A 21,879-nucleotide genomic window follows, 5' to 3' on the forward strand; every position below is an offset into this window, starting at 1 on the left:
CACTGATAAATTGAGGGCCATTATGTGGTTTACCAAATGTTGCACAATGGACTACGTCAGAATGGCGTTCATCATTGTCTTGCGGTTGCTGTACAATTCTGTTGTGTTCTTGAATGAATGAATAAAAATGGCTGGTTTTATAATAAATCTCAGTGGGAGATGGAGGAATCTGATTCATGCTGGATTATCGAGCTTTTCAATAGGGGAATTGAGGGAGGAGAGAGTTTCTTGGCATTTCCGTTGGCTCAAGGATGATAATGAACATCTTGAGTGTAGCCTCGTACTCATTATCTTTAGTATCCCATGAATAATTCGATGTTTTTCGTTGTAACGGTTGTTCTTGAATGGAACTGCCAGCTGGAGGATGAGCTGATGCTGCGGTGAGGGGAGAACAATTTATTGACAGCGGTTTCTCAAGGGAGGGGGGGGGGGAATTATGGAGACATTTTTGACTGTTTTGCCATTATCTCGTTTGACTTGGTAGAGAAAAGTTCTAGTGGATTTCTATTGGAGTTTCTATTCGTTTTTGGATAATTCTATTGAAATGTTGAATAGAAAATATTCTACGGAAAAAGTCGGCAGAATTTGATTTTTCTGTGCTACTTTGTCTATTGGGATATTTTCTAGAGAATTTCCTAGGCTCAAATTTTTTTTTGTTCGATTTTCTTGATGAAAAGAAGAGAAAAATAGAATGGAAAAACTTAGAAAATTTGAGCCGCGGGAATTCTATAAATAATATCTCAATAGAATCAGCCATAAACTAATAGAAAGTTCAATCTGTTAGGTTTTTCTATTAAATTTTTTCGTGGGTGATTGCTTACTTCAAACGAGAAAAAGAAGGGAAAACACTTAAGAATCTTATGGCAACGACTTTTTTTAGTTTTTTGACTCGTTTGGATTAAATACTCTGTTAGAAAATTACTCCCGAGATTTTAAGGAAAAAATTGTCAATTTTTAACGACTCATTCAAGTGAAATTTTCATATAATTTATTGTCGCAAAATTCCGCTAATGGCAATGGAAAATATTGAAAATTGCTTAATTCAGACAACAATTCTTTTGAATGTTCAATCTATTGAAAATTCAATTGAATGTGATGATTAATTTTCACGATGAGTTTGCGGATTTTAGCTGGCATTGAAATATCAATGATCGCCTAACATGTTAAACCCAATTTCCTTGAGTTTTCAAGCTGAATAAGAGGTTCCATTAACGCTTGACAACATTGAGAATTAAAACGCAGCTATTGGTTAAATTTTGAAAATTTTCCAACACCGTAGAACCACTTATTTGAAAATTTTCCATTCATTTCAATAATATTTCAGTTAAAAATTAATGGACTGACATATTTATGTTAATGAACATGATTTAATTATACAAAATGAATAATGCATTCATTCCAGACAGAAGATTAATTATTAAATCTTAATAAATTCATTCTCTTTGCTGCCTAAACAATGATTTCATTCAGATCAAGGACACATTTGTTCATTTAAAAATCGAGTTAAAGTATGAATGCATTGTTTCGTCGACTAAAATAAATTTATTTAATTCACAGAAACAATTTTTGCAATTGCAATATCTTTATAGAATAAATTGCAGTAAAAAATGAAAACACGTATGAAAAAATTTAATAGAAATATCTAGCGAATTCCCTAGATTTTTCTATCAATTTTTTTCGTGCGTGACTCTATTGATGTTTTCCATTAAATATTAAAAAATGTATATATATTCATTTGCCAAAACTGCGGAACTGCTCACTGAGAGAAAAATGAACAAGTTCTCAAACAAGTCTTGCATGGGCCAAAAAAATTACTAGTGTAAAATTACTAAAAAATCTTGTTTGATCCGAATTTGGACAAACAAGATATTTTTTCTCTCACTGTTCAATAAAATCGTTTTTCTATTAGAATTCTTCTCCCTGAAAAAACAGATTCATTTTACGTAAATACTTTCTGACATATCACAAGAATAAACTAACATCTTCTTATTAACGACTCCACCATCCCCTCGTTGAAGAATAATCTTCTCACTTAATATTAAAAATAATAATTTAGCCGCGTTGAATCCCCATCATTAGATACATAACTCACCAATTACGCATCCAGTTTCCTAACGAAACAGCAATTCCAGATACGAAAGATAGGCTTTGACCTAGAGAAAAATCTTGATTTTCAGGAAAGGTGTCATTATTCCCCCCAGAAGCCCGCACAGAGGCTGATAACCATTGATGACATAAAAGGATGCCCCGAGTGTTGGAATTATGACAATTACCTGACTTATACCTCCCATGATGTTAGATTTCTTCAATAGTTTAGCATAACCAGCTACTGATTTAATGAGAAGCCAATCGCCGATAACCGCTGGTTAGGCTGAAAGAGAGTCTACGGGGATAGACGTAGACGTAATGACCACGTGCCAGGCAACCGGGAAATTATTGCATATGCACCAAGTTTGGTCGAAGCAAACGAGACAAAAAGAATATCACAAGCGTTGGAGGTTCCAACCACTAAAACAGGCCGGAATAGCGGATCAGTGCACATGTAATGCTGCCTACATGTGAATCCATAAAACATGTTCACTCATGATAGGTTCGATGCATATGACGAGTGAATAGAAAACACATATGTTTATTAAGGGGTTTGTTATACTCAAGGCTTTTCATAGCCTTCTATGAGTGTATTTCCTACGAGGTAACAACTACTTGCTCCCACGTTTAATTTCGTAACGCTAATTCTATGGTTTTACGCCAACGTGGGTGTCAATTCTCGCCCAAATGAAGAAGTAAAAACAAAAGCAAGGTAATTATTTTTTAAATTCAGTGGAATGCGTATGAAAAAATTTATGGGGATTCCCATAGTGAAATTCTGTTGGATAATTTGAAAATTTCGGAGGTTTTGCTTGAGATTTTTTAAATAGAAATTTTCAGTAGATGATCTTTCATAAAAAATTTAAGGATTTTCTTCATCAGTTGTGCGTAACGTGGAGTTCCACAAATTGTGATAAAAAATAAGGTTCGACAGTCGTGAGAAATGTTCTTTGACCCGTGGGAGAAATTTTAATAGAAAAACCTAGCGAATTCGCTAGGTTTTTCGATTCGAAAATTCTATTGGATTCTTATTGAATTTTCTATTGAAATGTTCAATAGAAAACATTCAGTAGAAAAAGTCAATAGAATTCGATTTTTCTACATAACTTATTCTCTTCAATATTTTCTATAGAATTTCCTCGGCTCAAACTTTCTAACTTTTACTCATTCCATTTTTCTTCTCTTCTCATCAAGAAAATCAAACAAAAAAACTGGGAAAGTTCGAGTCGAGGCAATTCTATTGAAAATATCTCAATAAAATAAGTTACACACAAAAATCGAATTCTGTTGACTTCTTCTATTGAATATTTTCCGTGCCGTCAAATTTCAATACTTTTCTAATAAACCTCCAATAGAATTCTTCCACATACCGTCAAAAATTCTACAGATTCTCCCTGAGAAAGCAGTTGCCCATTGATTTTATCCACACGTGTATTTTTGTGCATCCGCACTTGTTTCATTTCTTCAATTTCCATACCTCAAGTCACCCACACAGCCGCAACAGCTGGACATGAGCACATTGGATCTGTACGTTTGTGTTAGGCACGTGATTATTCGATTACATAACACGATCTTAATCGCAAAAGAGGTAAAGGAGGTACAGTCTCCATTTTCCAAGGGGGGCCCCACATGTCTAGTAGAGCGTAAAGCCTTTACGATGGTAAATATCATTGGGTTCTCCATGCAGATACACACAGTTATACACACAGTTCAATGCGCGTGGCACAGACTATTCAATTGAATTTTCTTTTTACTCTGCATTGTCTCCACGTGGTAATCGCACGTCAGATAATAGTGATGAAAGAAATAATCTTAATGCCCATGAGGTGATTCAGATCAGCCTTGATCCCAGGCCGGTGATTCAATTTTATTTCGTTGAGAGTATTTCTTGGATTTTATTATTGAAGAATTTTCCATGGGAAAATAATCAATGGGGATATTAGCTGTCAGTGACCTATATTTTTGTTGCACGGTTCAATGTTTAAGGGTAATATCGTGAAACAAATATTAGGTGCATGGTAATAGGAGCGCTTTCCATTATTCACAGCAGCTAGATTTGCTCATGTGAGTGAGACACGCTGTTTGACCATAAATGCTCAGCAATTTTCGTTGACTCCGTGCATGAGACCATGCGTGAATAGTTGCGGATAGTGACTGGGAATATATTATAGGCGGCACGCATCAGGTTTTCCAGCGGTTGTGGGCGGCAGGGGGAGGGGGGAAGGGGCGATTCGACACAGGGTCTCGGGGAGATAACAGCCGTGAGAACCAACGCGATTATGCGAGGTTTATTTATTTATGGCGACGTAGGAGGCTATTTCGCGCGGGATCGCGTACGGAGCTGTCGGATTTATTAATGGAAATTGCGCGAAGCCGCAGCCAGGGGGGGGGATAAGGTAGGGAACTGTGGGGGGGGCTTATCGGCGAGGAAGGGGGCTGATAAGGCGGGTTTCTGGAGTTTTAGGTGGCTGGATGGTGGCAGTGAAGGAATCGGCGGGAGGTACTGCAGATTGCGCTCGACGGATGGCGCCGTCTCGGGCGCGGAGGATGGCTTCCGCTAAAGGCTTTTTCTACTTAAGGGGAAACGGACACCGGGGTTTATAGGGACTTGAGAGGTGGGTTTTCTCTTACTATTAGTCATTTTTATCGGGAAATTCAGTCGTGTGCGAGAAGGATTGCATTGTGGAGTCAATGAAGTGGTTTCGTGAAATGAGATAATGATAACCGATGAAATAAAAAATGATAAGTGTAGGGGAAAATAGAATTGGAGAGGTTCATGCAGGCGCAGGGGTTCCGTTTCCCCTTAAGTAGAAACAGAATTTAATGGAGTTTGGTGCAGACCGCACTGTAGATTCAGCGATTTTCGATGATCACATTTGTCAATTAAATTGCATGAAAGGGTTGGAAAAAATCATGAATATTCTGCGACATTCAAATGACATTTCGCACAGAATTTTTTTTTTTAATACTCGTTGGTTATAAATAAATAATTGAAATTGTTTAAACTTTCTGAAACTTTATTTTTTTAGACATGAAATCGATTGCTGGTAGAATTATGAACATGAATACATTTAGTAGGATTCAGTACAAATGATTTTTATGGTAGAAAATTGATTGTTTATAAATTATTTATAGAAAATGCTCGTAATTTCCAAAAATTGAATTCTTTAAATTCTTTCATCAATCTTCCTCCAAAAGTAAACTTTCTAATTTTTTTTGCAGATTTTTAGAATGTTTTCTAACGGTTCAATATGGAGATTCCAATTCAGACCTGCTTTACATAATAAAATCATTGTAAAATGTCCGGAAACTTAAGGTCAAACGGGCTCAAATGAAAGCTGTGATGTTCGACTGCAAAAGTAGCAAAGCATTTCATTGGAGAAAAATATCCTTAAGGATATCCAAGTACTTTGGCTATTTTTGGAGTTTGGTACAGACCACACTCTAGATTCAACCATTTTCAATAATTAAATTTATCAATTCAATTGCATAAGAAAGAGTTGGAAAAAATTATGAATATTCAGCGACATTTAAATTACATTTTGCACTGAATTATTATTTTTTTAAACATGCTTTGTTCATAAATAAATAATTGGAATTGTCGAAATATTGAGCTATTTTTTGAGGGAATTTTCAAAATTTTCGTTGGTTTTCCAATTTGCTCTAGATTTTCTAATCATTTTTTAACGGTTCGAAATGAAGAATCGGTATAATAATAATATATAATAATAATTAATAATAATAAAAATAATAATAATTGTAAAATATTCGGGAATTTATTCTCAAATAGGGTTCCAATGAAAAATTTTATATTTGCTCAACATTTTTGGAAATAATTCCAAGGAAATAGATAATGGCTAAAGTACATTATTTTATTTTTGCAAAAATTGTTAACTAGAGAAAATTATAATTTGAAAAGGAGAAACGGGAGGATTGATTAGAGGACGACCGTGCAAATAAGAGGATGTAATCCCAATTTGTATCTTATTTTGTGAATTTATGATTATTAATGATCAGAGTGAAATAATTTAATTTCGCGTCGAGATAATTTGTCAGATGATTCGAGTGATACGATTTTTAGAGAACTTTTTGATTTATTCCTTTTCTCCTCCGTGACCATTCGAATGAGTTTATTCAACATGACGATCGTCGGTACAGATTTACTGTTACTTTAACGGGCTCATCAGTATTCTTCTCGGAAGATAATCACGAAATTAAAATGCAGATGCCTTTTGATGATTTTCTTGCGTTAAAGCCGGCAGGAAAGGTTCGGAATACCCATGTCATTCTCTAGAACCATTTCGTTTTTAGTGAAAATTCGAGTTTCTAGTGAAATGAATCGTCAATTTTCATGCATTCAAGATGGTGATAATTCATTTAATAATGAATTTTCGAAAATTTGGTTCATGGGAGTAACTTTCTTCGGAAGAAATTCAAATAGTAAAAGAACCGAATGGAGCACTGAAAGAAACAGAACCGTGAAATCCAGTGGCAAAGTTGTATAATAGAAAACGAACAAGACAATTTTTTTTTAAAGAATTTTTTGGGAATATCTTTCAATATTTTTCAATTTTAAAATACTCAACATGAACTCATTTCTAAAGCCGCTGAATTCATGCGAAAAAAAAAATCAGTAGCGAAGCGCTAAAACGGTTTGAAGATATCCCAGTATCTCTCACAGTTTGGTACAGACCACACTACAGACTCAACCACTTTCAATCATCAAATTTGTCACTTAAAATAAATTAGAAAGTTTGAAAAAAATCACGAATTTTAAGCGTGATTCAAATTATATTTTGCACAGAATTATTATTTCTTCAAGTATTCTTTGTTTATAAATAAATAATTGAAATTGTTTAAACACGCAGAAACATTATTTTTTGGGCATGAAATCGATTTCTTGTAAAATTCTGAACATGAATAAATGTATTACGATTTCAAACAAATGATTTTAATGGTAATAAATTTATTCTTTATAAATTACTTATGGTAAATGCTCGTAATTTTAAAAAATTGCAATTTTAAATTATTCCATTAATCTTTCTCCAAAAGTAAACTTTCTCATTTGTTTTTCTGATTTTTAAAACGTTGTTTAACTGTTCAATATCGTTCAAAGAAAGACCTGCAAAGTTTAAATTAAAATCAGTGTAAAATATGGAATGATTGTAAAATTATTGTAAAAGGGGGCTCAAATGAAAGCTCTGATGTTCGACTACAAAAGTAGAAAAGCATTTTACTGGTGAAAAAATAGTCAACGCACTTGGATATCCTCAAGTCGATTGAGAATATCTCGGAATCAAAGACAGATGGAAAAATTTTTGTTACAACCTTTTTTATAAAACGAATTAAAAGCTACGAAAAAGATGATTACAAAAATACCGCTATCTCCCTTAGATTCGCAGATATTCCTCCAAAACTCAGCTCAGAGGCAAGTCGACTTGAACCGTTTTACCGTTTCGCTACCGAAATAATTAATTCAGTAATAGACTCTTCCCAGTTCATTTAGCGAGGTCATTTAATGAGGTCCTCCCCGAGCCTTCGATGATTTCAAAGTAAATATCAGAAAAAATGAATTGATTCTGCACGAATTGAACAGAATTATAAAAATTGCGTAACAGGAAGATTTCGATGTAAATCCGTTTTCCATTGAATTGTCGCTGATGCTTCACAAGGAAATTTGTTCCCCGCATTCAAGAGTTCCCCGTGAATTTATTAGGTCACTGGATCACATGATCCAATGTCTTATCCATCATTCCCCTGCATCCATAGGATATTGATCTCTTTCACGTGTTTGATGAAATATTGAAGGTACGTTTACACATTAAGCAGTTAGAAATATATGGAGAGAAAGGAGGATAGACCGGTTGGATTGAAGATTCGATCCGGCAAATCGGAAGTGTCAGGGTACATTGATCCCGTTCCGGTGATTCACCTTGGGGTATTATCGGGGTCGATGGAATTGTCAAACTCAAGAAAACTGAGGACAACTGAGGAAAAAGCTACTCTGAGAAAAAAATATTCTGCGAATCACATTTGTTTCAGACAAACAAATGCCCGAAATTTCTATACAAAATTTCCCTCTAAATCCTCGGCTGAAACAAATTTATTTAGCAGAATCAAATTTTTTTTCTTAGTGTACATCAATTTAAAAAAAACGAATCATTGACATTTGATTTCTGATTTTGGAGTAAAATTAAATGAATCAAAATTACCTCTGCAATCTGATCCTTTATGACTATGAATAATGTTTCCAGTCGAATGATTTAATCTGATTTTCAGAATTCTTGAGAAGAAATCTCCCCTTCAATTCCTTAAATATTTCCTCAAATGAAATTACGATTAAATTTATTCTCGATTCACTCTAGGATCTCCAAGCACTTCAGCCATTCTTTTTTTCCATAAAATGATTGGAAATATGCGTTTTATGAGCTTTGCGCTCAGACATGCACGTCATCGTAAATTATTCCTTTCCATTTAAGTCATCCCATGTTTGTTACTTCAGTGAGATTCCCCAATTAATTTTCTAGTCACTCCAACCTTATAATTTGCGTCAATTCATAACGATCATAACACGTATGGAACAATTTCATACGACAACCCAGCGAGTTCGCTAGACAATTCTATTGGATTTCTATTGAACTTTCTATTAGTTTTTGGCCGATTCTACTGAAATATTCAATAGAAAATATTCTATAGAAAAAATCATTGGAGTTCGATTTCTCTATACAACTTATTCTATTGAGATATTTTCTATAGAATGTCCTCGTCTCAAATTTTCTGAGTTTTTTTGCTTGATTTTCTAGACAAAAAGAAAAGAAAAATGACATTAAAAATGAAAACACATGCACTTCATCGTAAATTATTCTTTTCCATTTTACTATTTCCTATTTGTTACTTCAGTGAAATTCCCCAATTAATTTTCTAATCCCTTGAAGTCCATAATTTTCGTCAATTTACGTATAGACTCATTATGATGAGAAAATGACCGTAAAACGTATGGAAAAAATTAACAAATAAACGTTATTTGCGTTGAATACCCCAGACAAAAAAAATATAATAAATAGTAAGGTCAGACAGGTATGAAACCCCCCGAAATCATACAAAACAGGTTTAACATTTCCCCTCAACCTTGACATTGCCCCGAAAAAGTTGCCAGATCTAACAAATTGATTACCGCCGCATTAACTCATTGATTAACCACGTAAAATTGAAATTATCCAGATAAACCGTATCAAATGCCACCGGTGAAAGCGAAAAGCCCTCTATAACCGATACGATGACCCAATGATCCACTTGTCATACTAAGTGTATCTAAATAAAGAACATTAAATTTGACAGTGTAAATATCAGTTGTAAATGGTCCCCGTGGAATCACAAGCCAAAACGTACAAGTGGACAGGTGAAATGAGTGGGACGGGTGGGGAGTTCTTACCGAGAAAAGAAGGAGAAATGCGTGGTATAAATGAAGGACAATGACCTAATTGTCTGTAGAACCATCAGTGCTACCTTCCTGGACATTCTCTCGTGGTGAATTAAGTTTGGAATTTGCTGTACTAGTTGTTTTTTCACTTCATCCACGAGAACGCCGCGCATTATGAAGGTCAGTTACGTTGTTCATTTGATTATTTTTTTTTTTCAAGTGGTAAAATGACACTGTTAGGAAATTCTCTACTATAAAATTAGCGACACGCTTGCTGTTATCAATCTGCTTTACTAATCTACGTTGCATTGTTATGATTATCTTTTAAAATCCTGTATTAGATTATTTGTAGAGTATACTTTTCAAAGAAATTTATAGTATAGCATAATATTTTTTTTAAGACCCGGTTGCACGGAGCCCTGTTAGCTATTTTTACCCCAGGATAAATTTATCCATGTGTAATCCTTATGGACTAACAGACCGTTATCTGGCGGTTTAGTTAACAGACGATGGTGCAACCGGGCCTAAATCAATTTGTTACGATTCCAAACAAATTATTTTTATGGTGGAAAATCAATTGTTTATAAATTATTTATAGAGAATGCTCGTAATTTTCAAAAATTGCAATTTTTTAATTATTTTATCAATCCTCCTCCAAGTGTAAATTTTCTCATTTTTTCCCAGATTTTAAAAATGTTTTCTAACGGTTCAATATCGGGATTCAAATTCAGACCTGCAAAGTTTGAATAATAAAATCATTGTAAAATGTCCGAAAGCGCAGATGTTTGACTACAAAAGTAGAAAAGCATTTCACTGTAGAGAAAACAGCCAAAGTACTTGGATATTCTTAAACTCTCATTCATCCGAAGAACTAAGTACTAAAGGCCTCGGTAATGGGTATTAAAATTGATGCACAGTAGGAAAGAAAATTAACTGACGAATGTATTAAGCTCCGAAGTAGGTGAGCTACTGCATGCGCTCACGTCCTGGAATTCTTCAATCCAATAATTACCGATAATGCACCCGAGGAATTGATACCCCATGCGATAGATTTTCACCTCATTAATGCACTCAGGCACTCATCAGTCGTTCACGCGAAAAACGTCATACAGGGACTTTCTCACTCGTGATTAGGCAAATATTCGTGCATCGGAGTGATTGGAGTCATCATTGGGATTTCTAATTCACTGTTCTAAATACACAATGATAGATGGAATTTTCTATCGTGATTCGTTGTTTTCACTTTGGATTGGATACATTGTCTTGGAGCGAAATAAGAAATTTATTTTACATTTTTTCTGCGTTTTCTTTTTTCATCACAATAAATTAACAATTATTCTTCAACATCATTTTTATACAACTATGGTTGCCTGCGAGTGGACCATGAAGAAGGCTATTCTTTCTCTCTGAGCAGTCATGCTAATAATTAATAAATAATCGAAATTGTTTAAACTTTAGGAAGTCTTATGTTTTGGGCGTCAAATCGATTTCTAATAAAATTCTGCACGTGAATAAATTTGTTACGTTTCCGAACAAATCATTTTTATGGTGGAAAATTGATTGCTTTTAAATTGTGCATAGAAAATGCTCGTAATTTTCCGAAATTGCAATTTTTAATTATTTGTTAGTCGTGCATTGTTGAGTCGATGAAGTGGTTTCATAAATAAAAAATAATAATTGCAGGAGAAAATGCAATTGTAAATGTTCGTACAAACGCAGGGGTTCCGTTTCCCCTTAAGTAGAAACAGCCTTTAATGGGGTTTGGTGCAGACCACACTGCAGACTCAGCGATTTTCAATGATCACATTTGTCAATTAAATTGCATGAGAAAGAGATGGAAAAAATCGTGAATATTCGGCGACATTCAAATTACATTTTGCACAGAATTATTATTTTTTTAAACATTCGTTGGTCATAAATAAATAATTGAAATTGTTTAAACTTTCTGAAATATTTTTTTTAGGCATGCAATCGATTTCTGGTAAAATTATGAAGATGAATAAATTTGGTATGAGTGAGAACAATGATTCTTATGATGGAAAATTGATTGCATTAAATTATTTATAGCAAAAGCTCGTAATTTTCCAAAATTGCAATTTGTCATTATTTCATCAAACTTTCTCTAACAGTAAACTTTAAAATTTTTCTTAGATTTTTAAAATGTTTTCTAACGGTTCGATATCAAATTTGAAATTCAGACCTGCACTTTTTAATATTAATTTTTGCCAATGGATTTTGTAAAGTGAATTTATGTTGCAAATTGAAATTCAATCGCCTTATTTTTATACTGAGATGTATTCAAATACTTCGCGATGAAAATGATCATATGTAGGTGAAAAATTATTCACTTGAATTTTTTTCCGGCTGGGGAAATGTCGCCGCGGATGAGAATTAAGGAAACGTTTGAAATTTTCGAAACCCTCGGTATCCGGGAGCATTCTGTACAGTAATCTTGGCATCATTATCAAGACGATAATTTCCTTCTGTTGCTGGATGTAGCTGAATACCGGTGCACAACGCTTTTCTCCCTATCACGTGGATGTAGCACGTTGGCCCACTTAAGTGCCTCGTGTACGTGGGTATTAACGCATTAAAAACGTACTCAATGATCAGCGGAGACAAACTCGAGTGTCCGGTTATCGAAATACACCAGGTTCCGGGTTCCGGTATTTAGAGGGGCTATTTGCATTCTGCGTTTTCACTGGGATTAGGCATTAATCAACATTACAATGATTAAAGTGGTATAAACATACCTTGAATGTTGAAGATTGAAATCTGAAATAAATTCTAAATGAAAGTTAATATAAATAGAAACATTATGGGCGGATTTGTGCTCAGTCAACAATCTAGAATTATTGATAATAATTTAACTAGAAGTGCAAAAATAACACAGAGTGTTACGAGAAAATGATCTTTCAACTCGAATAAAAACGTTTAAGGATGTTTAGCCACACGGAGAGAAATTTTTGCTAAAATTATCCTACCGTTCTGTAAAAGTGTATCATGAGTCATCGTTTTTATCTATACATCACGAGCCTCATTTCTATCCCGAAATTTAGTACAAATTAATATATAATGATCAAATTTCATTCTACGTTAGAGAAATTTTATCCTGATAAAAATAAAAACTACCGTGCCGGTAGAGTAAAAATTACTGTATCAGTAGGGTAAAATTTACCAACCGTTCTAGAATTTTCGTTGTTATTCAAAAAAATTATTGGACTGGAAGGGTAAAATTTATTATGCGTCAGGATAAAATTTCTCTTGCGGTTTAAAAATTTAAAATCGGCGAAATATTGCGAAAATACTGAATTGCAAGGATGACTGTTTTTAATTCATGTCCATAGGCGTTCAGTTGGATTCCGTGGCTTCTGGCGGTATGTATTTGCCTGACAGAGGCGAGATACAAGGTCCGAAGACCCCTGCCTCCTCCACCAGCTCCACCTCAGATGTACAAAAAGTCATGGCCCATTGGGCACAGAGTGTCGATGGGAAACACTGTGCATATTAATAGTAATAGTAATTATCCACCCAAGAGGCCTGTGTTTGGAAAACCCCATAATTTCAGGTACTCTCAATGCCTTTATTTCCATTGACTAATAATTATGATATTGATAATCGAAACTGTTTTCTCTGTGTAATAAAAAATTCTTTTGACTTTCGAAAAAAATTGAGGAGCAAAGCATATGAGGACACGATTTGACTGCAATTTCCATCAATTTCGTATCAAATATGTGATGATCACCTCCGGAATGCATGTTTCTATAGCAAAAAAAAAAATAGAAAAACTTAATTGTATAAAATTCAACTCCAGGAGAAATTCCTTTCATATGTTGCCTTAAAACCCCTTATTTGTCAAATCAAGATTAAATTATCATGTTTCATTATTGCGTTCCTCTATTCTCCAATAAATTCTCCCTGATATAATGCAGGAGACCGATGAGACCGGGTTACACCGCCCCTCCATCCCCCTGGAAGAACCCGATGCCCATTCTAAGTGCAATACCAAACATACCGGTCCACCCTCAACGTCAGCCCGTCAAGGAGTTCCAGCTGATGAGCAAAGTGCCTGAGTACAGTCCCGAGTACCGCCCTGAGCCCATGGTGCTGCCGCCCACCCACCGCGGGGGCATTGACGACGATAAGGGTCCGATTCACACGATCCCAGCGCCGAATCTAAGTCTCGCTGATAAACCGTATAATCCGAATGAGGGAGGCGAGCATGAGCGCGAGGATAACCGAAGATTCCCCAATGATGGAGAGTACAATGGTCAGGGGAGTAGACAAGAGGATCATCGGAGATTTCCTCATGAAGGAGAATACAGTCCTAATGTCCAAGGTACTAAATCAATACACGACATCCCATTTCAGTTAAAATTAAGATACCGTCAAGGACATAAATTCATTTATTTATGATCTATTGCGAGTAAAGTAAAACGGATGCTCAGCTTTATTGTTTGGAGTGTAACGAACAGCTTTTAAAGGCTGTTTAAAAAAAAAACTAAAATCATATAAAAAGTACAGGAAAAAATAAAGTTTTTTGTGGTTATATGGGGCACAATCGATCGGGTCCGCGAGACTTTCCTTCACTGGACAAAAGGGGAAATTTCCTTTGGACATACAAAGAGTTTTACGGAAATGATTGCATACGCTTCAATCAATTATTGAAGTAAAAATAACAACACCTTGAATAAAGCAAATAAAACGAAAACGACTACGTGGTTAAACTAATTGATGGACTACGCTCCGAGGAGATCCACAATCTCTTTACTCCCGTAATCCACTGCTCTCTTTCTTCTAATTCTTTTATGCGTAAGGCGTGAAGACTTACTACGCTACGCTAATGGACCATAATGCCCTTTGGTCATTCATTCTGAAAAAGCAGTTTAACCGAATGATTATGGGATTTAAACATAGACGAAATTTGGGAAATTTATCAGAAGATCATTCTTTGCAGGGATCGGCAATTCCAATTTGTACCAATCGGATTTAAGATTAAATCAATTAAAGATTTACTCATTAACCTGGGTCGCATGATTGTTGACTAATATTTTTTATTTCTGTTTCTGTAATTATGGAATAGTGATGATGTCGATCTGTGATTTTTTGAGTCTTTAACACTCCGTTGGTCGCGCCGTAAGCGCCGTGCCAGCATAAATCGACATAATGATAACTTTGAAAGATCTAGGAAAAATCCGAAAAAAATCAAGAGACTTGAAAAAGTCCCCTGAGATTTTTCATCTTCAGTGTTACCTTCAATTATACATACATGCTCAAAGTTGCCATGTTTTTCTGAAAATTCGCCTTACATTATATTTATTCGAAATAAAAATTTGAAAATCCAACTACTTATGACATTTGTGGCGGATATTTTCATTGGCCGAGCTTCTAGACCCTTCAAAATGAGATATCAAATCGTTTCAAGTTCTTCTGAGGCTTTACAGCAATGTAATTTAAAAAATCGTGAAAAGTGCGGCGCTGTGCAACATATGCTGATATTCCCCATTTTTTCAGTGACAAATTACGGCTACGGAACCCTGATGACAAGTGTCTCGCCGCAGAGACCAGTGACCTCTCCCACGCCGACGCAGAACGTCTACGAGGTGACAGAAACCAACGAAATAAACTTCAAAGACTACCAGACGGTGGCTCCCACCTACTACACCCCCGACTTCGACCCCTCGAGGATATCGACAGGTGCGAGTGACGTCCAATCGAACGAGCTGTACCTGAACCACCCTCAGATCTCTCGAGCAAGTCTGGTCGGCACCAACATTCAGTTTGGCCAGTCAAACGTTCCAATGCAGACGAATTTGCACAGTTCCCTTCACGTTGGCTTCCCAGGGACGGGCCAGGGTCAGCAGCAGAGTGGTCACGTCGTCTTCCCCGGGACGGCTCAGGGTCAGCAGCAAGACGTCCACGTGGCGCAACAGCCCGCGGACATTCACGTCGGGCAACAGGCGCCCGATTTGCATGTGGGACATCCAGCGGCTGCTGGGCCCCCTCTATCGGCTACGCAATTGTACGATCTTTTGAACAGCTTCCCTCAACCGTTCGACGAACAGTACGGAGGGGGACAGCACCCGCAATTGCAGCAACATCTTCAACAACAGCTGGGGCAACTCTTTCAGGCCGGGGTGAACCCCACGACGTTCTCCCAACCCCAAATGCACTCTTTCAATTACGATGAGCAGGCGAATAAGCAGTTGAGAAAGCAACAGCAACAGCAGTTGCAGCAACAGGTATTGTTAACGTGAATTGTATGACAGTGAGGAGGAATGCCTAAGAGGTTTTCCGCAGAGACAAAATACTGGATTCCAGAAAATGTTCTCGGAGAATCAGGTTTTTAGTGAAATTCAGTAACTGTTGTACTTGGGGATATCCAAGTACGTCGGCTGTTTCTTACTCGGTGAAATGCTTTTCTAATTTTGTAATCGAATATTAGAGCTTTCATTTGAACACCATTTGATCAAATTTCAAATTTTCAAATTTTTCAAGCAATTTAATTGTCGAATTTGATGATTGAAGATGGTTGAATCTATGATATCTTTAAGGATATCCAAGAAAACATACAAACCCCAGTCTGGACTATCCATTTTTTTATTTTCTAGTTATTCATATTGAGAATAATCCCGGCTTCCCTCCTACCTCATCCAAATCCCATCCAATCATTTTCTATGAAGTCACAAAAATGTGGAACACTATATAAATTCCCTCTTTTAATGTTAAAATGTTCCTGGATATCCTTAACCCTAGATTGGTCACCCTATGAGGGAAAGCCCGCCGCGCGTCGTTTTTCTTCAATTACAATTGACCGACTAACCGGAAAAATTAATAAAAAATTGACTTTGTCAATTGAAGTATCTAAAAAATTATAGTATTTTTTAACACAAGATATTTCCTGAAATTCGTAAAGAAAACAAATTATTTCGAACAGATGCATTATTTTTCCCATGTTGAATGAAATTGCCCATGACGCGACGTTGCCGGACACTCGCTAAACGCGCGCGGGCAGGGTAGAGTGGATTCGGCAACGCTAGAGCCTAACTAATACGGCGGGGAATCCCCGCGGAGATAACCAGGTCGCAGGGGCGCGTTCCAAGACCATTGGCTATTTTCGCTGCAGTGAAATCGTGATTTAAAGAACATAAAGTGATAAACATGAACCCCAAACTTAGTATGCATCGCATTTGAATGATAAACATGATAAACATGAACCCCAAACAAGTATACATCGCATTTGAATTTACTCAGGTACTTGTTGGGCAGGATTACGCATCGGGTAGAGTAACAGCGGGTTACAATCTTCAACCGGAGCAGGCCCTGGACGTCCGTAGCAACCCGAACGTCAACCAAGATTCCGTAGGTTACCAGCACCCCGAGCCCTCAGCTCAGGCCGAAAACAACATCGAGTACGACACAGCTGTTGCAGCCACGAGCCAGATCCAGAATAACTACTTTAGCGCCAGTGGAAATGACGACAGTGTAGGCACTCCTTTCTACACAACCCTGCCTAATAGAGAGGCTGCTGAGAAGCTTGCGGCCCTCGCTGCGGCTGGGAACGTCAACAGTCAGCTGATGGGACATATAAGGAAACAGCAGAAGAAGCAGGAGAGCGAGGAGGCCCAGGGAGACGAACCCTTGCCCAGTAATCACAGGACTGACTATCAAGTTAACGAGGAGCTGGATGACCTACCCAGGGAGGAAAATCAGAGGGGGAGGTATAGATTCGGGTCGCAGAAGTATTCGCACAGACAGCGGATTAGACAACAGCAGATTAAACAGGAACAGGTAATTATGATGAATGACGAAATGAATTCTCAAATTCTTTTGCGAATTGCTTTGAAAGGGTTTTTATCTCGATCGAATCCATAAAGAAACTATTTTCGGAGAATATTTGACGCTTCACGAGACCGATCCGTCATTTTTGAAACGTAAGTCTTGAGAGATAGAAGTCTTCGATTCTATAGAAAAATTCCGCAGATTTTGACCAACAGATCAACAGATTTCGATCTTTCTTATACAACTTACTCTGTTGAGACTTTTTGAGTAAAAATTTCTCGGATTAAATTTACCAGGTTTCGACTTAAATTTTTTAATGCAAAAAAATGCTGCGACCTGTCGAGGAATTGAGGAGTTGTTGGAGGGTCTAAGGGTCAAACAATCGTATGTGCAAACGTTTCCACCTGGCGAGATTCACTAAATTCCCCCAAAACCTTCTAGCAAAAAACTGTGCGACTCATTAAAAAAGTGTCCTGTAATTTGTCTCCACTTATTCTACATCCTCTCTAGTAATTTTCCAATTGTTTCATCTCCAGGAAAAGGCAGACAAACATTACGAACAACAACAACTGAAACCAGAAGAAGAAGACGAGGAGGAGAAAAAACCCCTGAGGATTCTGGTCCCTGAAGTGCAGGAGAAGAGCCCCCAGGAGAGTACGAGCATTGAAAAATCAGTTGAGGATTACGACTACGACAGCATCGAGCCGGAGAGCCCGAAAATCACGACTTCAAACGACGAGAGTTACGAGAACGCGAGCTCTGAATTCGGCACACGAATCAGTGGAAAAAATGACAAGTAAAAAGCTAAAGAAAGATTGACTCATTCCCCTGATAATTCTCCATTGTAAATAGATTTTTTATTTATTATTCGATATCTGGCAGAGACGCGAGCTCGTCTCACAACTGGAGCTTTATTTATTACAAATTATTTATTCTTAGATTTAGATAAATTCGGAGTATTGTTTCTGTACCAGGTGACGAAAGGAAATAAGAATGACAAGTTGATTTCTTGGAGTCACCTTCACACAGTGTTGTTTTGAATAAAAAAAATACATTAAAAGGCTGAATATTGTCCTGTAGACACCCGGTAACATGTGGTCACGGTCGTATGCCTGTCACAAGGATAGAGAATTGCTACGGATCCATTAGGAAGCTTACTACCAATGTACATTCGATAAGTTTAACCACTTCATTTATGTTATTGATTGTTGTCTCTCCCAACCGCTTCAATCACTGCACCCCTCCTCCTAAATTGATTCCAATGTTCCTTTCCTGAAAACTAATACTGAACTATCCATGACATTTCAATGTCTCTCTGATAGTACAGCTTTGAATTTCAGGACGGTTTTTTTTAATGATTGCGCATTCTCAAGTTTCGGAAAGATTGTTTCCGTAAAGGGAAGGGAATGTTTCCGTAACAAGTGACAAAGTGAAATCATTAATGAGTAATTGATTTCTCCGAGTCACCTTTTACAGTATTATGTTCAATAATGAGAAAAGACAAAAAATGTTGATTAGAAGGACGTTTATTTGATTAAATGGTCAATTTAACGAGTTGTGGGTTCAATATATGTACACGAATTTCATTAATCGGTGAAGGAAGAATCGAAGATAATGCGTGCTAGAAGGCACACATCTGATCTTCGTGATTGATGAGAGATTCATGCGTTTATTCGGCTTGATTTTCAGTTCATCATATCAAAAATGCGATTTGTATCCAGGGGATGAAAAATAAGGGGTTTTTTTTTTCACGATATAATGTGAATCATTCAGTGTTCAAACCACTTGCCGTAATATGACGGTTAACTCACCGTAATGGGCGAGTTGTGCAATGAGATCATCCAAAATTTGAGTTATCGTGGAATCTCATTCATTCAAACACTGGACGATTCACCTCATTAATGGGATCCCAAACCTTGGAAAATATTCATCTCCCATGAAAATCACTAGGAACGATCCATGAACCATGGACGGCCGTCATTGGTGCGTCGTTTTGTGAGAATGTCACAGCCAGTCTCAGTGACAAGGAGAGTCTGCTCGAATTGGGCTGACCATTGACCATCAGCTGTCACTGCTGTCCAACTATCTGGCCATGTTTCGTCTCTCCATGTACCTTGAGAGATCATTGGCTCGATTGTAAAGCAGTGACCTGGTTTCATCACGCCAACTGCTTTATTTTCTAATTGAGAAAGAACATTATTAATATTCTGCCATGAAGACGAATCTAATGAGAATAAAAGAGTTAACTGGAAAGTAAGAAAATAGAATAGCAGAAAGCAGTCACTTTTCGTAAATGGCGTCAATATAAATAAGCTATTATTACTATTCATTGAAAATAATTGTTGTCCTTTCGGAAGATTGATTCGTCAATTTTTGACATTTTTGCTTCCGCATGGAAGCTTTGTAACCGTTCAAATTTAAGTTTTGGATTTTTTGTGTTATATCGAACCAGTTTGATCTAAAAAGTTCGAAAATGCAATTTAACAAAGTTTTCTTCATTTGTTCACAAATTCAGGGATGGAATTGAATGTTTTTTCAAATGTGAGTATTGTTGAGCCCTATTAATCGCCATTAATCAAAATTTGACACATCGATTAGTTTTTTAAATTTCCGAATTGATTCGAAAATCGGTATTCCCACGATAACTAAAAAATGTTCTGAATTGATTGAATGATGGCTTAAAAAATTTGTTTGGATGTCTTCTTGACCAATTTTGAGGGATAAAGGCGATAGCAATAATCGTTATTTTGCTTTATTTGAAAATTTGCAAAAATTTGTGTTTTTTGAAAATCGGAATTCCGGGATATATGATGACAATAGCTGTATTGATTTTCAAGTATGTATAAATAAAATTCGTCTATTAACAATAAATTATAAACGATAGAAGGAAAAAGTGTGCAAGAATTGATTTTTTTGCATTTTATAATGATTTATGGACTCACTGGCATAATGAGGAACACTGGGGGCAGTGTGGAATAGTCTGTGTATCCCGTGGCCACAGTAACTCCTCACGACGCTGAAGCCATGCGCCTGTGCATGCTTCTGAATGATATTCCCAATATCCTTGTACTTCTCCCCTGGTCTGACGATGTCAATGGCCTTCGAGAGACACTCGTAGGTCACTTGGACTAGTTTCTTTATTTCTGGTTTCACGTTACCAACGAAAAACGTCTCATTCAAGTCACCGTGAAAACCATTGTGATACACCGTCACGTCAACTGCAAGGAAAAACAGCATAAAACCATTGATCTGGAACTGTGAATTGCATTCATTCGAAGGATTAGGTAATGAGCCGATGCATGAACTAAATTGACTTAATGGTTCAACGAAAACTTTTCGTGACTGACACAATTCTGAAAAAAAATGACGGTTTTTTTAAGAATTGTGTTTTTCAATGAATCATTGAATTCAATTTAAAATCTATCGTCATAAAAATTCCATTTGGAAATAAACTGCTAATTTATTACCAAAAATATTGTGATGTTGTGATATGTAAGATATTTTGCTCTTAAAAATTTTCGGGCTATGAGTTTCTCCGCGAAGTAGAAACGTCTTCATCAAAAAACGTTTTTCTCTCAATGCACAAGTTCAATGATCTCACCATTACAAAGATCGCCATCTTCTAACGGCCTGTTATCGGGTATTCCATGGCAAATAACTTCGTTAACAGAAGTGCAACAACTGGCAGGGAATTGGTGATAATTGAGCGGCGATGGGTAGCAGTCCCTCTCGAGGCAGGCTTCATGAACGATCCTATCGAGTTCAGCTGTCGTCACACCGACGTCGCATGCCTTGGCTGCTTCGTCCAACACCTCTCGTCCCAATTTGCACGCAACCCTCATTCCCTCGATCTCCTCCTCGTCCAGAATCTTTATCTGCGCCGAGCCACGCACCGCCTGTTCACTCAGGGGAAGCCCCTCCGGATGATCGGCATAGTCTGGACGCATTATTCCTTTTGGCACTTGTCGTCTTTCTGGCCTTGGGTATGGGCGCAATTTACCGGTGTAGTGGTACGACGGCCAGGGATTGTATTCACCTGATGATGATTGTTTCCCGGTATCTCCCTCTGAGTTTAGAGACAAATTATTTCTAATGGGGAATCGATTCACCGATGAAGTATTAAGGGGTAAGAGAAGATCACCGTTTCCTCGAAATTTTCAAACAAATTCCCTGCTCAAAGTTATTAATATTTTGCGAATCCAAAGGACATGGATCATTACCGTCAACTCCTGGAGGTTAATGTGCTTCGATTTGTAAAAATATCGACAACTTTCGGCAGAAAATTTGTTCAAAAATTTGGAAAATCATCAGCATTCTGTTACTCCTTATGGCCATTCAGATATTAAGTCACGGGTTTGTTTAATTTTTTAGATCCCCTTCTCCTTCTTATTCACTAATCGTCCCGAACATGCACCCCTCCCGCCGCCATGCCAAATTTTTTAGCCTCTTCATAAAGCTGTGTGAACTTGGAGTCGAAGTTTGATAAATCGATTTTTTTTCTTATAGTATCGATTGTACTCAGTGAGTACCTAAATGTACCACATTCATTTTCGTTTGTACCCCGCATCCCTAGACGTAAGGGGTGCGGG

General features: G+C 36.9%; 2 protein-coding genes across 2 annotated transcripts; one reads left to right on the top strand and one right to left on the bottom strand.

Annotated features, from left to right (window-relative positions):
• Window positions 1–9,682: 9,682 nt before the first annotated feature.
• On the top strand, window positions 9,683–18,090 carry LOC107040756 (putative uncharacterized protein DDB_G0271606). Its single transcript, XM_015260975.1, has 6 exons — window positions 9,683–9,688; window positions 12,856–13,076; window positions 13,441–13,847; window positions 15,023–15,750; window positions 16,763–17,299; window positions 17,827–18,090. Exons 1-6 carry the CDS (start codon window positions 9,683–9,685, stop codon window positions 18,088–18,090), a joined length of 2,163 nt encoding a protein of 720 aa, XP_015116461.1.
• Window positions 18,091–18,798: 708 nt separating this feature from the next.
• On the bottom strand, window positions 18,799–21,356 carry LOC107040767 (methionine aminopeptidase 1; the record flags this gene model as incomplete). The annotated part of the gene is given in 3 exon segments (XM_015260987.1): window positions 18,799–19,469; window positions 20,233–20,508; window positions 20,892–21,356. Coding segments are annotated over 3 exon segments (974 nt in total), but the record flags the coding sequence as incomplete, so codon positions are not given.
• Window positions 21,357–21,879: the final 523 nt, after the last annotated feature.

The sequence above is a fragment of the Diachasma alloeum genome, unplaced genomic scaffold (genome assembly GCF_001412515.2).
Source record: "Diachasma alloeum isolate Michigan unplaced genomic scaffold, Dall2.0 Dall_scaffold_00343, whole genome shotgun sequence".
Classification (NCBI taxonomy): Eukaryota; Metazoa; Arthropoda; class Insecta; order Hymenoptera; family Braconidae; genus Diachasma; species Diachasma alloeum.